Below are 20,674 nucleotides of genomic sequence, written 5' to 3'. Positions count from 1 at the left end.
TGATACATACTAAATAATTTATTATTTTATATTTATTTTTTTAAAAAAATTGTAAGAATGATGGGTAGTAAAAATTTTAATCTTATTTAATTTTTAGTTTTTTGCTTTTCACATGGGTGCCAGAAAAAAATATGGCAAAATAAGAGACCAGTTCTATAAAATATTCTATAGTACTGCCTGTATAATTTTTGTTCCACGTATCAGACCCCACCATCCCCCCCGGCCAAGCTGTCCAAGACCAATGCGATTTCCTAGTCCCAAAGGACAAGGTAGAGTTGCAGGCTTCCAACCGCCGCAAAAATGGTGTCTCTACTCGTTCCATTTCTCCATCGGTTTCACCAGTACTCCCTTTGGATCAACTCCTTCCTCATCTCCTTTTTGGTGCTCTGTTTTTTCTTCTCCGGCCAAAACAAAGCTCTGCAATCAAAGAGGAGGAAACTCACATCGCTTCCGTCCTCGACAAGGCTTCCTGTCGCCGATATAAATTTCTATTTTCTGAGATTCTGTTGCTCAAGTACACGGCTCAAGTGAAATTTCTCAATTAGCAGCTAAAATTTTTAGTGCTGGGTGAGCGCTCATAAATTCCTCCATGTATGGTGGAAACTCTATTTTCCATTGTGCACATGAGGCGTCATTCATGGTGGACACTGAAACACCATGTTTGAGCTGCGGTGCACAGGTTTGCCTGTTGTGTCACCATTCAGCAGGCCCATGCGTTTAGAAAAGGAGAGGGCTTCCTGTCACAACCCCGCCTACGTGGAACACGTGAGGCACTCAGTACCCACGTAGGGGCCATATGAGAAGGGAATACAGGCTCTCCTATTAGATATTGTCCGATTTTGGAGCCCACATGCGGGCACATGCGCCACATAGATCCCACCCCAGTTTTGTTTTCTATCCAAAACGCATTGCAGGATTTGGAGACACCCGCCTCATATGCTCAGGCTCTAGAACAAGCACACGCGCACACGCGCCGCTTAGACCCCTCTCCGATTTTGTTTTTTTTATTCAAAACGCGTATGCAGGATTTGGAAACACCCGCTTCATATGCCCAGACTCTGGACGAGTCTAGCCGATATGGGATCTTTAATTCACCCACCCTCGGACTAGAGCCGTCGTCCTTACATGGGGACCACATGAAAGAGGAACACGGGGCTTCCCTGCCAGATATTGTTCGGTTATGAGGCTCCCACGCACTGCTCAGACCCCTCTCCGGTTTTGTTTTCTACCCAAAATGCGTCTACAGGATTTGGAGACACCCGCCTTATATGCCCAGATTCTGGAACGGGTCTAGCCGATGTGGAATCTTTCGCTTCCTTTTCTCTTATTTTATTCTGGATAAAAGCCTATTTGTCCTCTTTTGGATCTTTACCTTATCCTTTTCATATTTGTTCATTCTATAAACTTTCGGGTCAAATGAAATCTCTCACTGGCCTCTCCATACGGCATAGAAGGAAAGATGGAAAATTCAGGCACGGCTTGCCTATCCCAAGTCAGAAAAAATCCAGAAGCTTTAGGCGTAGGGAAGCTTGGCATTCTCCACCAGCGCAGCGCCGTTCACATATATTAGACGGAAAATAGGGAGTTAAATAGCCCGCTAACTCGAGGGCCAATTCCATTTCCTAGTTCCAACCCACAAGCCACGACTCGAGACTTCCCGTTGCAGTGAAATGATGCCTCTAGTTGTTTCATTGTTCCCTTGGTTTCACCAGTACGCCCTTTTGATCATCCCCTTCCTCCTCCCCTTGTTGGTGTTCTGTTTTTTCTTCTACGGCCAAAAGAAGGCTCTGCAATCAAAGAGAAGAAAGCTTACATCGCTTCCCTCCCCGCCAAGGCTTCCCGTCTTGGGCAACCTCCATCAGCTCGGCTCCCTCGCGCATCGCTCCTTGCAATCGCTCTCCGAGAAGTATGGCCCTCTGATGCTCTTCCACTTCGGCCGCATCCCCACCGTCATCGTCTCCTCACCTCAAGCAGCTCAGGAAGTCATGAAGGCCCAAGACCTTGTCTTTGCGAGTAGGCCAAAGTCGAGCATGGCTGACAGGCTTTTATACCATTCTCATGACGTTGCCTTCTCACCCTACGGCGACTACTGGCGGCAGGTGAGGCGAATCTGCGTCGTCCACCTACTCAGCCTCAGGAGGGTGCAATCATTTCAGTTGGTTAGAGAAGAAGAGGTAGCGGTAATGATTGATAGCATTCGTCGCGCCGCCTCTAGCACGCAACCTGTGAATCTTAGCAAGTTGATATCTAGCCTCACCTACGACGTAATCTGCAGAGTGGCATTTGGGAGGAAGTACTCCGAGAAGGAGGGTGGTGAGAACGGCGTCCGGGAAATGCTTAGAGAGTTCACGGCGCTGCTGGGAACGTTCCCTACGAGGGACTTCATTCCATGGCTGGGTTGGGTTGATTGGTTGAGAGGCTTGGATGCAAGGGTAAGGAACACCTCCAAACAGATAGACTGTTTGATCGAGAAAGTAATAGAGGACCATCTCCATGTTAAGAATGATGGAAGGGATGTTTATAAGGACAGCGGCGACTTCGTCGATGTTCTGCTCTCCCTCGACAATGACAAGGATGACAGCATCGGCAGTTCTCTCGGCAAGGACAGCATCAAGGCTCTTATTATGGTAAGCCCACTCTGCCTTACTTTGTCCATAATTCCTCAAGAAAAGAAGAAAAATTAGTAGTAGGAGTTCATAATCCAACATTTTTATTTTGACAGGATATGTTTGCTGCTGGTACTGACACGACATACACGGTGATAGAATGGGTGATGGCAGAGCTTGTCAGACACCCGAAAGACATGAAAAGAGTGCAAGAGGAAGTAGGAAAGGTGGTTGGATTAAAAGAGAACATAGAAGAGGAATTACTCGATGAGATGAACTACCTGAAGGCAGTGATTAAAGAGTCTCTGAGGTTGCACCCGCCAATTTCTTTACTAGTTCCCCGGGAATCCATCGAAGATACCCAGCTGCAAGGCTATGACATCCCAGCAGGGACTAGAGTCATGATCAATGCTTGGGCAATTGCGAGGGATCCCAGATCATGGGAGAGGGCCGAGGAATTTTGGCCTGATAGGTTTTTGAACAGTTCTGTGGATTTCAAAGGGCAGGACTTCCAATTTATACCATTTGGTGCTGGCCGGAGAGGCTGCCCTGGCATTGGTTTTGCGATCTCCACCATCGAGCTTGCTCTTGCCAATTTACTGCATCATTTTGATTGGGAGTTGCCCAATGGGATGATAGAGGAGTCACTGGATATGACTGAATCAGCTGGACTTACTGCACACAAGAAATTGAATCTGATTCTTGCGGCAAAACCTCGAATCCTTTAAGTCAGTTAAACTGTATTTCTCTATGCTGTATTTTCATTTGGCATTTTATTGATTACATTTCGATCATGGGTTCCATGTTTCGCATTGTATAGAAAAGAACGACTAAACGTTGCATGAAGCATGGCTATGGTATATAATGGACTTGTTATCTATTATTAGAGAGAAAATGCTGAACTTATTATCTGCAAATATTTTTTAGATCCGGTGCTTGTGGATACATGATGCTGGTGGGATTCAGATCGAAAAACTTTTTCAGAGAAATATTGGTATTGTTTAGATTGGAAAATTATAGGTGCTTATTTGTATAAATATTGGTATTGTTTAGATTGGAAAATTATAGGTACCTTTATGTTTGATTTTATATATTTTAAATTTATCTAGTCCGTATGTAGGATGCCGTAAAGCCTTCTCTATTTGAACCTATCGAAAGTTTAATTACACTAGTCCTTATATGCACAAATGTTTGAAGAAATGGATGTTGCTACATTTACTCAATAATCTCCACATAGGTATCACGCATGGCTTATAGGTAGTTTACTATAGGCTGAAATGACGGCTTTACATTTAACACTTTAGAAAAATGTGATTTCAACAATTTTCGGTGAGAATTTGGTGGAGAAGAAGCATTTTCCTAAAGAAATACTTAAATTTCTGGAAAAGGTAGTACTGGTAAAAAGATTTACATGAGCTAATTACTAGGTTATAGTATTAAATGAAGCTGGAAAATAAATTTAGGAAGAGATAGAAAAACCAACAAATTGCGAGATCTACAAAATAGTTACATGAGTTATGGTGCATCCTCGATCTAATTTTTGTCATCATTTCTCTAATATTTTTAAAAAGTTCAACAACAATGTCAGTACTCTATAATCTCACAAATCTCATAGCACAATAAGGATGATGCTTAAGTGCATGGCCGGTTAATTTATCACATGCTCCTCTCATGTAGTCCCTCTCCTCTTCGTTGCAATGAGCATATCTCCTCTCTCAAACATCTTACAATACTGCCTTCTCTTCTATGCCTTTACCAAACCTCCTTTTTGCCAACTTTGATGGTTTAGAAAAAACATAATTGAACAAATTTCAATGAGATTTTAAGAGAACCAAAGAAGTTTCCTAAAGAAATATTTATTATCCAAAAAAGAAATACTTGTAAAAAGATTTACATAAGATAATTACTAGCTGATGTCATGAAATGAAGTTGGAAAATAAACTTATGAAAGATAGGGACAAAACAACATATTGTGAGATCTATAAAATGCTTACATAACTTCTAGGACATTATCAAATCCAATGTTTGTCACTAATTCTCTATTGTTTCGAAAAGGACAATGACATGGTAAGTACCATATAATCTCATGAATCTTACATGCATAGTAAAGGTAGTGGTTAAGTGGATAGTCCATTAATTCATCACCTACCACTCCCTCCCATCTAGTCCCTTTCCTTTGCTATGCACTGCCATACCTCCTCTCCCATGCATTGTCAAACCTCCTATCGTATGCCTTGTCATACCTTCTCCTTGTCGACTTTAAGATTATTTTTGGCTAGCTAAATCCCTATTCTATTCTGGTTTCTTTTTTATCTTCACACGTCCCTCGTATTTATACTCTTCTCATTTAGAAACTTTTGTTTGTTGAAGTTTTTCTTTATTTATATAAATCGTTTATATGTATCAACTTACAAAAATTGATGTTACGAGTAATGGTAATCAATTGATGCTATTTTTTTTTTCTTTATTTTCATCATATATGATGGCTTATAATTACTATATACCATAACTATCATTATCTATATAAGGAAAAAAATTTAACCTAAGGCTTGATCAGACAAATAAGAAATTTTTTTGTTATCAATGATTAAATAGTGTCCTTGAAGTGAACCATGTATTTTTACTTAAACCAGCTAGGATTTGTAGTTAAATAATGAAGGCATACTTGGATCAATCATGATTCACTTGAATTTCATGATTTTCTCGACCCTCCGGTTAGAAAATGAGAAGAAAATTATATTGGATGCTTGGATCATGGTTACTAGTACATTTGCTTTGTGTCTAGGTTTATAATTCATATATTATTTGGTTAGGACTTTACAAACATAGAGGGTCATATTTTTGTCTTCTTGATATATAGATTAAATCCCATCACAATACATGATTTTTTAATTATAGATATTTTTAATTATGTAAATCATCATAAATAGTATGGATGTCTAATTTAAATGATTAGTTATTAATTTCGGAGCTCAGAGGAATAGATATTTTTTTCTCTTAAAAGAGCCGTCCATCTTAATAGAAAAAAAATCCAATTTTATTAAATTTAAATTAATCATTAATTATAATTTATATCACTGAGAGCCTATTTGATTGTTTTTATTGGATTAGGCTGGAAATCCTATATAATTTATAGATTGGCCATTCGTTTAAGTATAGCCAAGCAAATTCCATCCAATCCAAAGTGCAAAGGAAGATTTTTTTAAAAAATATTTTTTTTTTAAGTTCAAAAATTAAAACCTGGATAGGTTTTTAGGAAATAAAAATTAGGTAAGCCAATAAATCTGATGAATTTTCAGCTCAACCTTCTATATATATATATATATATATATATATATATATATAAGTAGTAGCTATTTTGTACCTCGGAGGTTCTGCAGCCAGGCCAGTGAGAGAGGCTGAAAGGGGAAGCAGAGATGGCGTCGCGTCGGTGGGCTTACTTCCGAATAATGACAGGCACCGTCCTTGGTGGAATCCTCGGCTTCTACGTCATGCACCGCGTCGAGACCAGCTACAAGGCAGCCCTTCTCTTTCTCGCTTTCCTTTCAGTCCTTCCTAAATTGATGGCTTTCTTGGATTTCTATACAGAGAGAAATAGACTTCTTCATTAACCTTCTTAAATATCGTGGGTTCTTCTGGTCCAGGAGAAGATGAAGGAGAGATTGATCAAGTACGAGAACGAAATGAAGAAGAGGGGACAGCTTGAACAACAAAAGGATCAGTCAGAGCTCTTATCGGACTCTTAAACCTTTCCCAACGCTCAAATTCCTATGTCTCTTTCAATTTTAAGCATGCCTAATTTTCCCCCATAAGTTTTGGGGGATTTCAGGATCCAGCGGTATCAAGATTTAAGGTAACTTCTGCTTGTAAGCCCGTGTATTTGGCATGGGGCAGGAAATTTAAATATTTGAGTATTTGCTTTTGATTTCTTTTTGTTTTGTTTTCATGGTTTGGTTTACTTGGTTGTATGTGCCGCCCAGAGGATTAAGTGGAGTAGGAGCCGATTTTTTGGGCCTTCAGACCTAGTGACAAACATGTGGTGGGTGCTTCAAGTTACTTCTCGATCAGAGCTATCGATAGGAAATAAAATGTTGTTGTAAAAATTTGAGAACTGTTGAATCTGGGGTTGATGGTTTCTGTTTCTGTTTATAGGAAGCCGTATTGACATGGGGAGCATTTTCTGCTTATGTTGGAATAAATCCTCTTGCCTGCAGTGACTCATACTTGGCAGGTTCGTGACATTGTGCACCTACTGAAACCACTTAGAGATTTAGGCTTGCAAATATTTCTTGCAGCCAACCCTCAACTCGTAGACCACTTGTTTGAGGTTATGTCTTCAAGTCCCTCCATTTCCCTCCTTAGTAGGAAAATGAGATCATCTATAGTGTTAGTTTAACAAGGAAAAAACAAAAGAAGTAAGGTGTAGAGGGGACAAGGAAGGGGCTGCATATGGCGATCTTAAATCCGTGCCATAAGTTTTGTGGATTTATTCTTAGCTAACGTAAATGTGGAGCAACAGAATGACTGGAATCCCATTGACGTTTAATTTTCCCTTAAAAAAATAAAATAAGCTATGATAAGCCTTAGGAGCTTCACTATTAAAGTATGTTGCATAATGCCGTAATCTGATTCAATCTACATTATCTAATCAGATCCAAAATATAGAAGAATCTTTACTTTCTCTTCAATCTTATGTCAATGTTCCTCATGCACAACTTGGAAAAGTTCAACTGAATTTGATGACAACCAAAACAAGACTTTTCAGTTGATTTTCATATTTCATGCATGGAGATATACTTTTCTTTCTTACAGTTACATCTAAAATAAAATAATAATTAAACTTTACATTTTTGCCTCGTAAAAGAAGAAGGATAAAAAGCAATATCAGTAATTGCCTGGTTTTCATAATTCATGGCCATTAATTTATCAAACCTGAAATACCATCTATTCCATAGCATTGTGCCATAATCGCTTATTCCATCAGAACCTTTACCTTGTTTTCAATCTTATAACTACATCTGCCCCCCATGTTCCCTATTTTCACTCCTATAAGTGATTAAACTACCTTCAACAAATGAACAAGAATTTTCTAGTTGATCTTACATATGAAGGTCTTATTCAACATGGATTAATTCTTGATGTTATGAGGACAAGTCACCTAGATACGATATTAGTGCACCTTTAAGGTGACTTGGAATTCAACAAATTGCATCCCAATGTGGAGCTTCGAGAGTATGAGAATTCAGTAAACTAACCATAAGAGCTTTATTTGGTTGAGTGGTCATTAGGTAGATGACTGTAAGTTTCATCAGTTGAAGCTGGTTGGTTTTATTGATAATGTCCAAGTATGGTGGAATATTCATAACTAGTGTCTAGATTACCATTTGAATAATTAAATTCAGCAGAAGATTCAGGCTCATCTTGATATCAAGAGCATTTCTATATTCAGCCAGGGGAAGGTCATAGTCTATTGACAAGGATCTATTTTTGTATACATGTATTTGTAGGAGCATCTCTGGTTGGTCTTCAGATGTGCTAATGGTCCAAAACGGATTATCCTTTATGTACTTCCCAGTTCTCATGAAGACGAGATTCCTGCGGTATAACATATTTAGAGATAGGTTTTCTAAGGTGAAGATTTTAGAGATTTGTCTATCATGTCAGTTGCATACAAGATGAGCCTGAAGATGTTGGAGTTAGCATTAGAAGCTTTAGAGATGGTAGTTATGTATATTTGGAAATGTCTGGACATTGTGGGATTGGTAAATGTATTTGACTGTCTCAGCTACAGGTTTTTCCACTAATATATCAAACTTTGTTATACAAGTGCCCGTAGAGATCATGAGTTCTGGGAACCATTTGTGGGTTGTGCTGGAAGACAATCTGGTTTCATTGAAGGTGAATTTGTTTCTTGGAGATAATGACCCCCAAATTTTAGGTTAGTAACACCTTTGTTTTTGGAAAGATCTTAAGAAAGCAATATTCTCTTAGGCATTATTGAATACCACTAAGATGTTTCTAGGTAATGATTTGACTCCACCTCATTTTGGAAGCTAATCTAATAGTTGTCTACATGTAACATCCAGGAGGACCTGCTCTCAGTTTTGGTATCTTTGAGACTGCTTCAATAATAATGACTGCTGATAGAAGATTTGAACAGCATAGGGCACCCGTGTCAGTGAATTTTGTGGCTGACAATATGGTGGATTGATTGGAGGTTGCTGCTCATGGTAAATAAGTGAATCATTACTGTGCTGCTCATGGTAAATAAGTGATAAATATTAAATATTGATTCAACTTGATCCATACTTTTCTTTTTATGCGCTCATGGAAATTGTAGGATGAGTCTTTTTTGACTGGGTTAACCTTGGGGTGATGTAGAGCAGAACTACAGTTTTAGGACGAGGCATCACATGCCAACCATGAATCAAAAGAATTTTGAGGTTTATGCATAATGGACTAAAGGCTTACTTGAGAGCTTGGTGGTAGAGGTCTTTCTTGGTAGAGATTTAATCTTTGTGCTCGTTTCTTGGATACATATTTTCACTGCAAACCTATCTGAAAGATATCTGATTTAATCTCTGTTTTGGATGCCTTTTTCATTTTTTTTCCTGGTTGTCTTGAAATGGAGCTCCTGTGGCAAGTTAAAGATGTCGGTGAGGGCGGATCTATTCGTTTTTGCCTGATGTATGATATTTCTGTGTTTCACCTTCTAAAACCAGGGAAATGAACTTCAGGACATCCATTGAACCTTAAATTGTACTGGTCATATGGAAATTCTTGAAAGACAAACGTGTCTTAATTTGCTTTTGTTTTTAACATTGTTTGATACCACAAGGAAAAGTTTGTCCAGATATTGATGCGAATAAGTTAGATATTCTATCTGTATCTTATTTGAAATGTATAAATTTGTTTGCAGACTTGGATTCATTTCTATATAGTTTCCAATACATGTCATTCCTTTCTACCACGAGCAAATGTTGGCAGAGAAACACTTGTATTTTTCCTGAAGAGAATCACAAAGTTTGGCTTTTTACTCGTGAGGAATAAGAACAAACTCTGGGTTTTTTGCTTCTCTTCAAGCCACCAGAGCTTCAATAACAATACAGTCAGGACATTGTAAGACCTACAACTTAATGTTCTAGATTTAAATGGCATCAGGTCTCAAACATAAATCTTGATGTATCATCATAATAGCATTTGGCTATGCAACTCCAATTGGCATGATTCTGGATGCTCTAAAAAGCACTTTTCAAGGGCGTTTTTTTGCAATTTATTGATAACCTCAAAGTTATCCGCTTGTAGCTTCTGCACCCTTGCATGCCAAATGGTCCCAATCTTGCTGGTTTGCACCTGCACTAGAGATCTTAAGCAGTATCAGTCTTGACAGACGATTACAACATTTGATGGAATTAAATTTGGGAACTCCAAACCGTAAGTTGTGCAGGACCTTACTTGATGGAATTATCAAACTTGGAAGCTATGATTAAAAAAGATCATCAGGGAAAGCCTGGAATTCATTATTAATATCCTGCAAATCATCATGGAAATGACTATGGATCGGTACATCAATCAAACTATGCCACATACTTGCATGCCCCTCAATCAATCAATTTGAAAACATACTTAAAAGAGCTCCAAACAATTTAAAAACGAGAAGTAGGGAAATGGTCAAAGACTTTGGGTGAGACATCGGCATTGTTAGGGTGTGATCTCCCAACCACTACCTCTCTACCTCGTCGCCTTCGCCACACCATCCAAGCCTTGCTGCCTGCCCCATACCATCACTGCCTTCAATATTGCCCATGCTATATTGCTGGTGCCGCCATCACCGCTGCACTGTTGTAGCCATTGTCGCCACTTTTATCATATTATTGCCATCCTGGCTGCCTCCATCATGTCACAGCTGCTACTACCTCTTTCGCAACCATCAATATATTTATATTTTAAAATAATTAACTATATCAAATATATTTATATTTAAAAGTTAAATAAAAAATATAATTTTATTTTTTTATATTTTAAAAATAGAAAAAATGGAAGTGTTGCTGTTGGGAATCGGTCTGTCTTAGACGTCGAGCAAGTGTTGTGACGGTGCTGGAGGACTCAGTGATTGGCTGCTTTGATTGTATTCGGTTGAGACTTGAGGCAGATGACTGTTGTTGAAATTTTGGTCCGGTGGCCGTGCTCCGTCTTGAAACAGCACAAACGAAGAAGTTCTCTTGGCGGAGGGTATCCGGTGGAGATCCTCTGATGCCTAAGTCAGAATGATGCTTAGAGAACAGAATAAAATTTTTTGGGGTCTGTCAGGGCGTCCGAGTGCTTACTTGGAAGATCTCCCAAGAAGTTGGTTGTATAGGCGAAGATGAGAACCTATCACTTTGGAATTCAGGCACGTGGGTCGGACGGGATGGGCTAGTCTCTGCACATTCCAGGGGCGTAAAGGTTTCGCATTTGGATCGCGCTTGTATGTTAAGTCGGAGGGATTTCATAGATCGTCTAGGATCTCGGCTAGGATATCGCAGCTATAAAGAGTTTTCAAAATTCGAACCTGCACTTTTGGGCGCACTACATGGCTGCACCGGTTGATGGTGTGCCGGCTTCACGGCGAATTTTGGTTGGACGGCCTTCTGAGAGCTGTGACCGTTCCCATGCACATCACAAAATAATTCCAAACTTCTTGCAGTCGATCTTCGACAATGCATGAAATAGGCAGATCGCCTAGCTCGCGATGGCGATTTTAGACGGTCTTCTTCGTTGGTCCCTTTGTTTCTCTAGTACAAGACAAGTATCCGGCGGACAAAAGCCAGCACTGATGGTTTTCGCGACACCGACGGTGGCCCCACGACCATTTCGGGGGGTGGGACCCACAAGCGTCTACCTCTGCGATGGGATTGGATCGCGGATCGCCTGCGGATAAGGGGCGAGCCACCAGATTCGCGGTCCCTTTCCTTCTTGCGGTCTCATGGCACTCTTTTAGCCCAACCACTACTTTCTTTCCGAAGAAAGAAAAGAAACGAGCGGACGAAGCAAGTACGAGATGGTCATTCTCGCTAAAACCCAGTTAAAAGCTTCTGCTGCTAATTATTAGTTCTTAGCAAGTGAATTGGTGAGCCAAGCTGGTCTGGTTAATTTTGTTGTATTCCATGTTTTTCCCCCGCTTTTTGTATTTATTTGTAGTTTATCTCCATATTTTGCAAGTGGTGACTCTCTCTCTTGTTGTTCTGATGATCAGCCAGTTGTTCTTCCTTGCACCTTCTCTGTGTTTAGGTTGATTTGGTATGTTTAGGTGAGTGGCCAGGACTGCCGGAGAACCTTGATGGGGTACTGCTCCTACTCGTGAATTCAAGTCTCTAAAGAGACTTATGAATCGGTAAATTAAGTTTATGATCCATTAGAATGCAGAACATATGCTGTAAGGACACAAGCACAGACATAAGGTAGACCAGGGCTTTTATTACGACTATTTCAGGTTGTAATGAAACTTGGTGGTTTGGAGTATGATCATGCCTGGAGTGGATTGATGATTTGAACGTGTGGTTCCTTAAGATAATCCACCAAGCATAATAATACAAAGGAAGGAAAAGAATCGGGTAAATAAAAGAAGCTTTTTGTAAGTGATTGGGGGAAATCCTGTAGCTTAAACTGAAAAGGAAAGGCATGTGCTGAATCTTTCTTTCAGTATGCGTCAAAAATTGTTGAATATTATACATGGACATTTAGAATGATCTGTTATCCTCAAAACTTATAAATTTGTTGAAAAAGGTTGTCTTTTATTATAAAGAAGAAGGTCATTCAATTGTATAGAGTTGTCAAGATTGGTTCAGACTGATTAATTTTAGCGAGTAATATTCCACTTTATGCTATATTGTTATTAACTATGAAAATGTGGATGTTTGCATGTAATGAAAGATGAATAAACTATCCGTTTGTTACCATGATTTTAAGAAGGCACAGCAAAGCAGTTATGGCTTACATAAAACCTTTCATTCTCCTTGTAAATTATGTATGCAGATCTGGGTAGATTCTGTGGCTTCAGTGCAAACTTAGATAGACCACAAACATTCATGGAGATCTTGGTTACTGATATCATCATCATGTTGGCTATTTCAGATACATAATGGCTATGCTTTCCATATGTTCAATAATGTCCTGTAAAGACCAGGTTTATCCTACTGGGAAAGTGATGGGACAGAATGAAAGAGGATTGGCAGACCATCATCTTTCTGTTCATATGGCATGCAAATGTTTTTCACCTTCTCTAGTTAATGAGACCGGCAGAAGATGGAATGTCTTACACCATGCTTCTGAGTTAACTTTGAAAGGAAAGAAACAACAAAGAGTTGGTGCATATTGCCTGTTTCATAATTGGTCTGTTCCATTTCAGAATTCTCTAGAAATACCTTTTCCCAAGGTCTATAATACAAACAGCCATGAGAACAAATCTAGTTCAGGACACGTATATCAGAGAGACCAATCCTGTTATGATTCTTCTGCATTAGAAGCATGTAATACTGAGAGGCAACTGAAGGCACTGGATTCTTATTTTAGCAAGCTCGGTGATGACATGGTTGAGCAGCTTAGCTCTTGCATGTCTACAAGCAACCCTGACACTCTGTCTGATGAAAAGGAATATAGGAAGGTGTCTTCTTCTCAATGTGAAGGCAAAATGACAGACGTGATTGAAGCAAGTGGTGGTTACAAAACAAGGATTGGATTGAGTTTGTTAAAGAACTACTTTTCCAAACTAAACACTGGTAATTTTTTGTGCAATTTGTCATGTACTTATGGACATCTTATAGAGCAATTATTAAGAACTTGGAAATTGAAGCACATATTTATGATATGCTGCTAATGCATACTTTCATCTTTTTAACTGACTTAGTTATTCATCATGTCGTGGTTGACTTTATAAATCCTTCATTATCACTTTTCCTACTAAAAAATAAATCCTTGGTGTAGTTCTCACGTTTCCTTTCTTAATACCATCATCTACTTCGCAAGGATTCTTTCTTCTGAAGATGGAACCTTCCTCACATGTTCATGCTCTTCTCCTAATTAAGCTTAGCTATTGTTCTTAATCATTATTTTATTACTGTACGTTCTACTAGCGCTATTCTATTTTTCAAATTTACTCAATTCTTAACTTACTGCTTCCTATTTAACCACATTCTGTTTGTGTAGGAATTTTTTTCTTCTTCTACTAGGTAATCTTGAGATAGGCTGCACTATGTGTGCAGTCATATTTGCATGTATGTATAAACTTTAATTCCTTGTGGGATGTGTGGAATCTGTCATAAGGCATCTTAAGTAAACAGGTTCTTGTTTTAAAATTAACTGCTAGAAAAATGTTCAATATCTCATAACTATCCATATGGTTTTGGAAGGCAATGATTTGCTAAAAAGATTTGTCCTTGCTTATATGAAATAGATAACCAAGAGTAATGCTATGGGGACCTGCTTTGCACACACAAAAAGTTCTTCCTTCCATATTGCACGAGGGGACCGCTGTGTCTCGCAGAATTTGTTTCAATACACTGCAGTGGATGAATGATGAAATGCCAAGCCAGCATTATGTGGGCCTGAGAAAATTTTTATGTGCTTTATAGCAAACATCATAACAAACTCCAAGATTATAGGGAGACAAATTTTATCCGAATTTACTAATCCCCTACCCCATTTTCACTGAACATAAACATGAAGGGGAAATGTATATACTGAGCCAAATCTAGAAGTTTATTTATTTATTTTTATCTGGGGTGTTGGGTGTTTCAATTGCATAACCCATGAAACATCTGACAGTTCTCTTCATAAATCATCATGATTGAGAATTATTTGAACCCTGCAGATACAGAGAAGAAATTTGATCTAATATATTTACAATCTTTAATGAACCGATTATGCTAAACCAAATCCTAGTTTTAAGAGGAACGAGGTGTTCACAACGGAAGGATGTGAGTTCATACTAATAGAAATGCCACTGTGTTCTTCATGCTATCCAGTGTGATTCATCTATAGATCTTTGTTATCCCTTAGTGTATGTCGTGCCAAGGCTTCTGCAATTTCTTTTTGTTGTTATTAATCAGATGTTTGCCTGATATATGTATCTTAATTTTTTTCTCGTCCAGTAATTATTTTGATAAAAATAACTGACTCATAATACTTTCTCTTCTAACAGAAATTGACACAAGGAAAAGTACTTCTATTTCTGATGAAGAAGCATCAGCAGGAAATTCTATGAGACCGCCAGACTCCAGTATTGGGGAATATAATGAAAAGAAAAGCATGATTGAAAAACCAGATGTTTATAAGCATTATGAGAGTATGGACAATCGAACTGATCCAGGGATGTTTGGCAACGAGAATATCGAAGGCCTACAGACAAATGACGAAGCTTCTGACTTGTATCTAATGTGTGTCCTTTTGCCAAATTTTTGCTTATATTTGATGCTAGTTTTCTTCTGAAGATTTAATTCAGCTTTGAGATGTATATTATAGAATAAACGAACTGAGGTAACACAGCTCTTGCACATAATAAATATGGTAGATAGCAATGTTTCAAATACTGCCAGAATGGGACGGTATGAATGGTACTGTAATGTTCCAGCAGCTTTCTGGCACCGGCATACAGTGTGTTACTGTGTCGGAATGGGACTGTGTCAATACCTGGTACCATAACATTCTAGTAAAAAACTGGTACAGGATCCGGTGCTGGTATCTGACCTATGAATTGTTCAAGGTTTTCCACTGGCAGTGTTTCTGGTCTGATGTATTTTGTTTTCTTTTTCCCCCACCTCATTCCACTAGCATTCTTCCTAAACTTTCTTTCATTGTGGTTCTATATATAGATGATGGCAGAACATATTCAGATAGTTTTCAATTTACTGGCTGACAAAGATTTGTTCGATGAATGCAGAAGTTTATTGGCTGGAATAAATATTGCAGTTTTCTTATTTGAGATAGCAAGTCCAATTAGGAACTCGGATGTAGAGCAGTTGTCACTCCCTCTGATCTATGGGGCAAAGATAAATAAATTAATCCTTCTCGGGGAGTGGTGGAGACTACTGACACCAATGTTTCTGGTACAATTTTGAATTGGCTCATGCTCCTTAATCTGCGTCATGAACTTTTATACTTAACATACTGCTTTTATGTTTTATGTATTTGATTGTGTCTTTGTTATTGCTGCAAGGCTGTATTCGTGACAAAATTTTCCCATGGATATCTTAGTAATATTTATTATCTAGCTAGGTTTCCTGCAAATTTTAACGGATATGATGGAGTTCCATTGACCTAATATGATTTTTTGAATTAAAATGCACGGTTGCAATGAAACAAGGACGAAGATTCGCACTGCAGTAACAGTTCTTGTTTATTTTAGATTGAATGCAAACATTTTTGCAGCTTTCAGCGAGTTGGGATAATAACTAAATATAGGTAATGAGATTTGTTGAGGAAGGAGAGTTTTCATATGGTGTGAACTGTGAAACCTTGTGAAGTAGCCAGAGAGCTGGTTGGATTTTAAAATTTTTAGCAAGATGGTGATATCAACTTAAGAAAAGATCGTTATATGCTTATTATGCTTGTGAAATGTCAACATTTTCGTAGTTTAGACATCAGCTCAGTTCTTGCAATTATGGAAGTTATACCTACAGTGTTCCTATGTTAGTCAGAACTTCTGAAAAAACAACCCTGAAAAAAGTTAAACCATGGTGCTTCAGCATAAATTATAGGCCCATTAGAGCCTTTCCAGGCCATGCAAATGGCAAACGTGTATCCCTCACAAGTCATCAGTCCAATGGCACTGCAGGTTGGGCTGCAAGTACTGCAGCTGATCATGGGGAAGAATGCAATTGGATGTTCTCGTTCCCATCGAACTTCTGGACCTTGTTCTAGCTAATAGTGGCAGTTTAATTTTTCAAAGAGTAATGTAGCACCTCTTATGTAACCCAAAAAAAAAGAAAGAGCCTTCATCATTTTTTTTTTTGTGGGTCAGACTGAACTCACAAATATTAATAAGTCACTGAGAGACCTATAGAGGTAGCCTTATCTTAATAAGATCTACTAGTGTTTTATATAATGTTCACCATCTAGAATTTCCAGTATTACTTGCTAAAGGTATGTATAGTGGACACCTGTCCAGCATCCTAGTGTGGCAGGATGGCATTTCACTTCTTTCTGAGGGTGAATCTCAAGCACTAATCTTGACTTCAACTCTTACACAAGATCGGATTACCAAACTTGACTTTCATGTGGAAGAGGAAGTGAGTTTGGCATCCCTATCTGTCTCACTGCAGGATAAGTAGGCAAGGTACCCTGCAATATTGTTTGGTGGGACAGACAATTAGCTAATAAAAAATCTATGTCTTGAATTAGATACAACTGTTATTAAATTTTAATAAACTTGTATTTTTTTGTGGCCTAGTGATCAATAAAAATCTTGTTAAAGAGAGAAATTGTCTGAAATTGGGCACAGTAACTCCTAGATCCTAATCACTTCTAGGTTTGTTCTAGACTTCAACTCAGAGAGAGAGTGAGATTGCTCAGACTGTTAATTTAACATGCTTTGGGAACTGGACTTGCCTCAAGTATACTTCAAATAGCTCTAGAAACCACTAGAATCCAAAATACACAAGAATAGAGATAAACAGTACTAGGATTGACATAGGTCCTCCGAAAGAGCCTCTGGTTTGCTGCGGTTTCTACTTAAAATATGAGTTGGTGAGTGACACAGGAGTCTTTACAACGTTACCATAACCACCATTGGCCATAAAAATATCCAAGTTTGAGTTTTCCATGAGCCATACTTGCTCTAGAGGGACTAATCATAGTTTTTGGGAGTGTATGAGTCAATTAGCTGTGCTTTATATTAAAGTTGTTCAAATTGAGGACATAGTGGTGAAGGACTAACTTAGATGGTAAGGGTTAGTATAATAGTCATTTGAGGAGAACCCATCAAGTAGAGGAACTCAAATTTCTTTTGGAAAAGCAAGAAAGAGATGCAAGGATGCACTTAATGTCAACAGGAATTGCCAGGAAGAATCTAAAAAAGAAAACTTGCAATTTCAGTGGGTATAGCTCACTAGAAATGATTGATGAAGATATATCTATATAATCCACACTAAATATTTGGATAGGCCTAATCAAGGTCCGCCGTACCGGTACCGGTCGGCGTACCGGTACCGGTCGGCGTACCGGTCCGAACCGGTCCCGTACCGGTTCTTCAACAATAAATTACCGGTACCGGATTTCACGCTGATCCGGTACCAGTCCCAGGCCAGACCGGTACGTACCGGCCCATACCGGCCGGTACGGCAGACCATGGGCCTAATCACTATGTTTATGGCTTACCTTGCCAGGAGTCCAATGGCTGTGATATTGACTAGCTTTGCCAAGTTATCATATTCGCTGTAATCATATATTTCTTGATCTCACCATCTAATTAAAATTTGTCTACCCATTCTGATGTATTTTTAATATTCATTAGTTTTGAATTTCATTTTTCTGTTACCCAACACCAGTATCATATGGATTACAGTAATATCCACAATGGATCATTTTTTTTTTTTTGGCAGCATTCAGGATTTCTTCATGTTGCTCTTGGTTGTTGGGTGCTTCTTACTTTTGGGCCTGAAGTTTGTCGAGCGTATGGCCCATGTACCTTTCTCCTGATATATATACTTGGAGGAATTTGTGGCAATTTTACGAGTTTTATCCACACTCCAGAGCTAACTGTTTGTGGGACAGTAAGTTCAACAATACCTTACCTCACTATTGCGCTATGATTATGTTAAAGTGAATTTGACACCTCTTTGCCAATATCTACTGTCTATATCTCATATGCAAGCTCTAATTGCAAAGACTCCTGTAAGTAATCCCCTTCCTTTTGTGATAAAATAATTAGTTATGTATCTTAAGAACAAATAATAGTTTGCAAACCTCCTCCTCCTCCTCCTCCTCTGCCTTTGTGATGAAACAATTACTCATGTATCTTAAGCACAAAAGTTAGCTACCAAACCACCTACTCCTTTTGTGATAAAACAATTACTCATTAGTCATGTATCTTAAGCACAAACAATAGTTTGCAATCATGAGAGAAAAAAAGGGGGCTTTGAGGTACTGTTGACAATTGCCCTCATCCTCTTGTCATAAAACAATTAGTCATGCATCCTAAGAACAAATAATAATCTGCAAGCATGAGAGAGGAAACTGGCATTTGAAGTTCATTGTTGACAAATGATTCTTTTTGTGAGCTTCTATGAAAAATCATATTGCAATTGGATTTTCATTACTGAATTTTGGACCCATCTAAAAAAATTAAAGAGGCATTGCGGGCTGGTTACTTTGGCAGGGTCCAAATGGTCATTCACCCACTTAAAATATTCACTTACTGATTTGACTCTATTGTTAGAACATGTCTTGTGAAGTTTTCACTCAAGATCTGATTTGCTTGCCACATCAGACTTCACATTCAAAAGGCATACCTTTATTTTTTTTAATTGATATGATCAGCAGAAGATATAAACCATATCATATGGCTCTACATTTTGAATAAACATAAAATTAATTCTGTAAGATCTCTAGTCCGATTCTAGCTCTACACCTAAAATAAGGTTTGTTAATCCTGCTACCATATGAAGGGTTTGACATTGGCTTGCAGAGCACCACCTTTTCAAGTCAAATAAGCCATTATATATGTAGAGATTATATTCTGGAACTGACCAGCTGTAATATGAATTTCTATCCATGCATATTCTGACATATGATTCTGTACGGGAAATGCCGATATAAAATGTTACATTATCAATTTCTATTGAATTGGTATCCATTTCAAGGAAGTTTTGCTGATAGACTTAATTGAATGATGTTTTTCCCATCATCGGTTGCCCAACCAGTTAGGCATAATGTGCAAGGTCCTGCGAGGTGCATTAAGATATGTAACACGGGGAAAAGTGGAGTAGAAAGGAAGGGAAAGGTTAATTATGTCAAGCTAGAGCGAAGTGCAGTGTGATCACTCACTCTGTCTGGTTTTGTTAAAATGAGATGTGTAGTGATGAAGTATCCTAGATGTAATGTGTTGCTATTTGTTTTAAAGCAATTATGGTGCGGGCGGGTCTCTCTCTCTCTCTCTGGAAAAAAAAAATCACTCCTCTGCAGGCAAGTTTGTTTGTGCGATACTGTGGTGGGCGAGGTTCAATAGCATTTTTCCTCAGGAGTGCAGTTGCTATTTCTTTCAGAACACCAAATGAATATTTATTAAATTCAAACTATGGTGTTGTTCATATAACCAATTTTGCTGATGCCAGGGTCCGGTATTTGCCGTAATTGGAGCTTGGCTTGTCTATCAAACCCAAAATAAAGAAGCAACTGACAAGGAGGTTTCAGAAAGTATGTTCTGGAAGGCAGTGATTGCCACAGCTCTGAGCTTTGTCTTGAGCAGCTTTGGGAGAATTGACGACTGGTTAGCTGCTATCCCTTTTGCATTATACTTCCCATCCAGTTTTCTTTTTGATTGCATTTGTTATGGTTAAACCAATTACCTATGGTGATTATAAATCCTTCTGCAGGACACATCTTGGGGCTGTCATTTCAGGCGTTGTTTTTGGCTGTTTCACATGTCCAGGCTTGGAATTGGATGATTCATCTTCGAAAAATGGGCAGAAGGAGGGAATTGCTCTTGTGCAAAGAAAGTCTGATCCGTGCAAATCACTGATTACTTTCACCATTTTTGTACTTGTATTAGCTTCCTTGGTTTTCTTTTATGAACCAGAGCTTGAGATGCTGGAAGTTGATGGCATCGTGTAGGAGTGTGCTGGTTTGGATGGTTGTATTGATACACAGGCGGGTGATTTTTAGGTGGTCATTGTCATAATGCAGCATTAGTCCTCTTAATAGTCTTATGAGGTCGTATCAGTGTTCTCCAAAGAACGGAGTACAGTGAACTTAAATCTCTTTTTGAGCAAAAGAATGAACTTATTTCGGTTTGAAGCATTGCATGGTAATGGTTTAAGAATGAACAAAAAGTGGATCCAGGCTAACTAAGTACTATAAGATATGTATCAAGAATC

The 20,674-nt window shown here is 38.6% G+C and overlaps 3 protein-coding genes across 8 annotated transcripts; all 3 read left to right on the top strand.

The window, feature by feature from the left end:
* Positions 1-1,496: 1,496 nt before the first annotated feature.
* LOC103699063 (cytochrome P450 71A1-like) lies at positions 1,497-3,452 on the top strand. Its single transcript, XM_008781106.6, has 2 exons — positions 1,497-2,627; positions 2,723-3,452. Exons 1-2 carry the CDS (start codon positions 1,671-1,673, stop codon positions 3,332-3,334), a joined length of 1,569 nt encoding a protein of 522 aa, XP_008779328.5. The 5' UTR covers positions 1,497-1,670; the 3' UTR covers positions 3,335-3,452.
* A 2,504-nt stretch (positions 3,453-5,956) lies between these two features.
* LOC103721406 (ATP-dependent helicase/nuclease subunit) lies at positions 5,957-6,539 on the top strand. The gene is made up of 2 exons (XM_088721982.2): positions 5,957-6,127; positions 6,254-6,539. The coding sequence occupies exons 1-2, from the start codon at positions 6,023-6,025 to the stop codon at positions 6,350-6,352; spliced, it is 204 nt and encodes a 67-aa protein (XP_088578108.1). The 5' UTR covers positions 5,957-6,022; the 3' UTR covers positions 6,353-6,539.
* A 5,020-nt stretch (positions 6,540-11,559) lies between these two features.
* LOC103721405 (Rhomboid-related intramembrane serine protease family protein) lies at positions 11,560-20,597 on the top strand. 6 transcript variants are annotated; one of them, XM_088721981.2, is made up of 8 exons: positions 11,607-11,715; positions 11,842-11,930; positions 12,621-13,363; positions 14,785-15,019; positions 15,523-15,688; positions 18,182-18,352; positions 19,913-20,067; positions 20,174-20,597. In XM_088721981.2, the coding sequence occupies exons 3-8, from the start codon at positions 12,727-12,729 to the stop codon at positions 20,409-20,411; spliced, it is 1,602 nt and encodes a 533-aa protein (XP_088578107.1). In that variant the 5' UTR covers positions 11,607-11,715; positions 11,842-11,930; positions 12,621-12,726; the 3' UTR covers positions 20,412-20,597. The 6 variants fall into 6 exon arrangements, with proteins under 6 accessions (XP_017701747.1, XP_008809824.2, XP_088578107.1 ...); XM_088721978.2 differs by having other exon boundaries at positions 11,842-11,979; positions 12,720-13,363; XM_017846258.5 differs by lacking the exon at positions 11,842-11,930 and having other exon boundaries at positions 11,560-11,715.
* The last annotated feature ends 77 nt before the right edge of the window (positions 20,598-20,674 follow it).

This window comes from Phoenix dactylifera, chromosome 5, assembly GCF_051530095.1.
Source record: "Phoenix dactylifera cultivar Ajwa chromosome 5, Ajwa_hap1_PhDact_Kaust_v1.1, whole genome shotgun sequence".
Classification (NCBI taxonomy): domain Eukaryota; kingdom Viridiplantae; phylum Streptophyta; class Magnoliopsida; order Arecales; family Arecaceae; genus Phoenix; species Phoenix dactylifera.
The sequence above is the reverse complement of the archived record's forward strand: the minus strand, read 5'-3'. Positions and strand labels throughout refer to the sequence as shown.